The sequence below is a fragment of the Anoplophora glabripennis genome, unplaced genomic scaffold (genome assembly GCF_000390285.2).
Source record: "Anoplophora glabripennis isolate ALB-LARVAE unplaced genomic scaffold, Agla_2.0 scaffold189, whole genome shotgun sequence".
NCBI classification, from domain to species: domain Eukaryota; kingdom Metazoa; phylum Arthropoda; class Insecta; order Coleoptera; family Cerambycidae; genus Anoplophora; species Anoplophora glabripennis.
This window is the reverse complement of record NW_019416355.1, coordinates 201,155-206,541: the sequence shown is the minus strand read 5'-3', so window position 1 is coordinate 206,541 and position 5,387 is coordinate 201,155. Positions and strand designations below refer to the sequence as shown.

The following is a 5,387-nucleotide window of genomic DNA, read 5'->3' as shown; positions in this document are numbered from 1 at the left end:
CAGTTGTTTGAGCTTATCCATTTTTTATTTGGTTCGCATGCAATTAAAACATCCACGTCCCTTTTGATTGCCGTCGCATAGGCAATATCATGACTATGGACAGATCTCATTAGGTTAGCCTGCATGAATTTGATATGGAAAGGCATTTTGGCAGTTTGCCTTCTGGGGTCTCGCTTGCTGCAGCATTTTCTTGCAAGGAGGCCCTCGATGGTCCCAGACTTATTACGGGGTTTACACTTCCTGATCTACTTTTGGTCCTTTCTCTGATTTCCCTTGTTGTGGTAGTAGTGGTAGTGGTGGTAGTGGTGGTAGTGGTGGTAGTGGTGGTAGTAGTGGTAGTAGTGGTAGTAGTGGTAGTAGTGGTAGTAGTGGTAGTAGTGGTAGTAGTAGTCGTAGTAATAGTCGTAGTAGTAGTCGTAGTAGTCGTAGTAGTCGTAGTAGTCGTAGTAGTGGTAGTAGTGGTAGTAGTCGTAGTAGTCGTAGTAGTAGTCGTAGTAGTCGTAGTAGTGGTAGTTGGGGCGCGATAGAATGAGAGCGATCCAACTAGTGGGGACTTTAAGTTGCCCTTCATTGTGCATAGGTATAAAATTTGTATCATATTTTTTAGTATTTCTCATTTCTGATTTATTACACTATCTATAACTTGTCTAGGTGTTTGAAAGATCTATGTTTTAACCTGTCTTTTAAATTTGGTAAGTTTTTGTATATTTTGTATTTTAGTCGGAAATAAATTATACAATTTGAGTGCGATATATGACACGCTTCTCTTCCCAACTGCTTTTGAAAAAAGGGTGAGTGACACTTATCGATATTTAAGGGTCCCAAAGTAGGTAGGTAACTAGCATAAGAACTAAAAGACATATAGGATATTTTATTACAGTTTAATGCGAGAGTATTATAATGAAACAATTTCTTTATGATTTTAAATTCCCTTTCAGCGATTTCCTTAAGTCCATTCCAAGATTCTGCCTCAAATAATAGCAGTGTATCGTCAACAAAACTGATAATCTTACCTTTACTATTTAATGATAACAAATTATTTACATATAAAGAAAAAATAGTGGGCCTAGCACAGTTCCTTGAGGGACTCCATATTTAACTTCTCCAACGTAACTTGTTGTGTCATCTATGTTTACATACTGAGTTCTATTAATAATATAAATATTCTTCCTCTCAGTCCATACATTTTTAATTTATGCAAAAGTTTCTTATGGCAAACCATATCGAATGCTTTGGCTAGGTCTACGAAAATGCATAAAATTGGTTTACTTTTATCCAGCGTCTCATATACAGGGTGATTCACAACTTATCCAAAAAAAAATGGGAATAGATGCGGCATGAGAAATGGAGTCAATATTGCAAACAAAATTTTTGTAAAATCCTTATAGTTTCCGAGAAAATAATTATTGAAGTTATAGTACATTCAACCACTACATAGTATATATATACAACTGTAGTCTCTAGCGTCATTCGCAATACGCGTAGAGAGCGCGTGGCTTCAGCGACTCCGAATACTGAAATCGGATTTTCCAATCGTCGTTGCCATAGTATTTACCTGTACTATTATAAACACCCACAATAGTTTTTTAGTAGTTAGTGTCAAAAATGGTTTGCGTGTATAGCAATTCGGAGTTGATGGATATCGTTTTAATTTATGGTGAAGCATTTGTGTTATGGTGAAGCAAGACAACATTTGTGTTAGTTCGTAGAAACTGAGTAAGACGGACCCAAATGTGTTTACACGTTGGTGGATAAAATTTTGTGTCAAATGATTTTATTATTTAAAAACACAAATTAATTTTATTAATTAATAAAAGCAAAAGCAGTTGAATTTGCCGATATAAAATAGGTGCGATAAAATTCTATTTACATATCTTTCCTTCAGAGAGTTTTTGTCCGTTTTTATCACACCGCCATGCCGGTCGCATTGTGCGAGGTCAGGTTTTACAGTGGACCAGTTTCCAGTGCCGTGCAGAAGTGTATTTTTAAATCATTTTCGAACTGCCCTTTTTGATTTTTTCTTTACAAAACTGAATTTATAAGGTTCTCCTGTACATCCAGATTTTTTTTTTGGATAAGTTCTGAATCACCCTGTATACATGACGTCAAATCGAAAATAGCATCCTCTGTTTATTAGCCCTGCCTAAATCTGTAGGTACCTACTGCTTTGGTGACATTATATTAAACTTTTACAACTTTTTCAATGATTTTAGAAATGTTGGATATTAGTGATATTGGTCGGTAATTCACTATTTGTAAAGCGTCGCCTCCTTTATACAATGGTTTAATAATTCCTATTTTTAGACGCTCTGGGAAACACCCTGTACTGAAACACATGTTTACAATATAAATTATTACTATTTCATCTGACACTTCCTTTAATATTACCGATTTTATGCCATCACATCCCGGCGCTTTTTTTTGCTTTAATTCCTTAATTATTTTTTTTTAGTTCAATATCAGTTGTAGGGTAGAGGTACATTGTGTTCTCTAAAGTATCATAATTTTCAACAAAATCAACAGGTTGAATAACTTTTTCTGCATATGTCTTTCCCAAACTACAATAATGATTATTAAAAGCATTTGAAATCTTTTTTTTATTTTCAGTTATGAAGCCGTTTTCCAATTTTATCTTATTTATTGCGACTTATCACTTTTATGACATATAGTATTTACCATCTCCCATAGATGTTTTGAAGAACCCTTATTGCTGTCTATTAAAGATTTGTAATACTTATATTTAGTTTTTTTTAATTAATTTTGTAAAAGTATTTTTATATGTTTTATATTGTTCCTGTAAAAGAATATCATCCGGTCGCTTTAATAAATTCTTATACATTTTTATTTTAGTATTTATTGATTTGACAAGACCAGGTGTTATCCATTCTTTCCGTTTTCTATGTGCGTTTTTTATTTTAATTATTTTTGTATTTTTTTCTACATAATCTTTTCTCAGAGTAGGCTTATGTCAAAACTTATTGGATGGATGTCTCATAAGCAACGCATACATTATCAGTAATATTTTAAACTCTAATTAACTTTATATCGCAATTTTAGTGACTGATTAGTCATTACTAACTACAGTCACTAACAATCACTAAAATTTTGATATAAAGTTAATTAGAGTTTAAAATATTACTGAGAATGTATGCGTTGTTTATGAGACATCCATCAATAAGTTTTGATATAAGCCTACTTTGAGAAAAGTCACTTATTTTCTTCATCATAATATTATAAGAGTTCTATTAAAAGCNAAAATTTTGATATAAAGTTAATTAGAGTTTAAAATATTACTGAGAATGTATGCGTTGTTTATGAGACATCCATCAATAAGTTTTGATATAAGCCTACTTTGAGAAAAGTCACTTATTTTCTTCATCATAATATTATAAGAGTTCTATTAAAAGCCTTTTTTCTCGAAAACCATCCACATTAGGAAGTTCTAACAAGAGTACATTATTTTTAGAAAATAAAATTGTACATTAGAAATTGGAGCCCGAATGGTAAAAAACCTAACCTTAAAACAATTTGAATCTAAAATTTAATAGGAATGTAGCGTAACTAGCGCCCTCTATGAAATATCCAAAAAAAATAATTAGACCAGCGTATTTGGCGTCCTTAAAAACCCCGGAATACGAAATTTCATAAAAATATTTCGCACCGTTTGGAAATTTTCGTAGAAATTCTAATTAAAAAATTTTATTTTGTCGCTCTGTATCTCGAAAATAAGAGGAGATAGACATATAGTTCATAAGACAAAAAATTCTTATTTTTGTCGTACTATCACCCCCTGAATTTACGGGAGGTCTTTCTGAAACACCTTGTATATCATTTGGTATCCATCCATATAAAAAAACACTAAAACACTATTATCTGAAATGTTTCACTTAAAACAATAACATTAAATTGTTTACAAAATTGACTTAAAAATACACACAATTCATAAAAGTTTTTTGACATACTCCTAATATTTAAATGTATTACTTGAAAATTATTTGTTAAGTTTGTCTGGGCATTATTGTACACTTGTATATTATGTACCTACTTCAACAGTTTCTATAGAGCTTACACAATAGTCTCTTATATACGGGTCCATTTTTGCATTCTTTTTTACATCCGAAATCGGCTTTGCCTTTTCGTTCTTTCTAGTGTTTCTGTTAGTGGGATACAGTTTTCTCTTTTTATTACTGGCTTCTTCTTCAACGTATTATTCTGCATCTTCCTCTTCGCAGTATCTTATGGTGTCTGGAGCGGGCAATGAACTGTAACTAAAACGTAAATTCTTAGCTGTTGGTGAAAGACGTTGTTCTACACCAACAAACATATATGGAATTATTAATGTTTCTTATCGGACTTAGCAATCCTTTCTGAGGATCGAATAGTTCACCTGATGAACTTTTTTTTGTTCGACGACTGACAACTTCAGCTATTGATAAGGGAGCATTTTTGGAATGTTGGGTGTTTTTTTGTCACGTTTTATTGTTTTATTTCTTTGTTGCTACTACAAAGTATCTCTGAAAAAACTTCTTCAGTAGTAACAGGAGTTGATGGTAAACTTAGTTTTTCGTTCCTTTCAGTTTGTTAGCCTAACTGATTATGTTTGATTTTTTAGGTATGAGATTAGCTCTAATCGGATCGGTCGACTTCTAGTATTACTTTTCTTTACTCCAAACCGGTAAGCATTATTTATTTCTTGAATAGTTAATTCTACATATAATTTTCCATTTATTAACGTCAAAATAGTGTTTAGTTTTCATTTTCATATTCTTGACAGCGATATACGATAATATTATTCTTTTTGGCTCTTCTTTCATTAAGTCGAATTTTAATTTTAAGTTGTTTATTCTCCTCTAATAACTTTTCATAGTTTCTCTGTACTTGATTAGTTTTTATTTCGAGTTCCTTTATTAGCGACGTAATTACATCCTTAATTTTCTTATTTTGGGCAGTGAGATTCATTAATGCTTTATATACAGGGTGATTCAGAACTTATCCAAAAAAAATTCTGGATGTACAGGGGACCCTCACAAATACAATTTTCTAAAGAAAAAATCGAAAGGGGCAGTTCGAAAATGATTTAAAAATACACTTCTGCACGGCTCTGAAAACTGGTCCACTGTAAAACCTGACCTAGCACAATGCGACTGGCATGGCGATGTGATAAAAATGGACGAAAACTTTCGCAAGGAAAGAAATATCTAAATAGAATTTTATCACACCTATTTTATATCGGCAAATTCAACTGCTTTTGCCTTTATTAATTAATAAAATTAATTTGTGTTTTTAAATAATAAAATCATTTGACATACCCGATGTTACAACAATTGTTCAAAATTTTATCCACCAATGTGTAAACACATTTGGGTCCGTTGTACTCAGTTTCTACG

General features: G+C 32.1%; 1 protein-coding gene across 1 annotated transcript; it reads right to left on the bottom strand.

The window, feature by feature from the left end:
• Positions 1–245: 245 nt before the first annotated feature.
• Positions 246–617, bottom strand: LOC108904854 (uncharacterized histidine-rich protein DDB_G0274557-like). The gene has a single exon (XM_018707553.1). The coding sequence runs from the start codon at positions 615–617 to the stop codon at positions 246–248; it is 372 nt and encodes a 123-aa protein (XP_018563069.1).
• Positions 618–5,387: the final 4,770 nt, after the last annotated feature.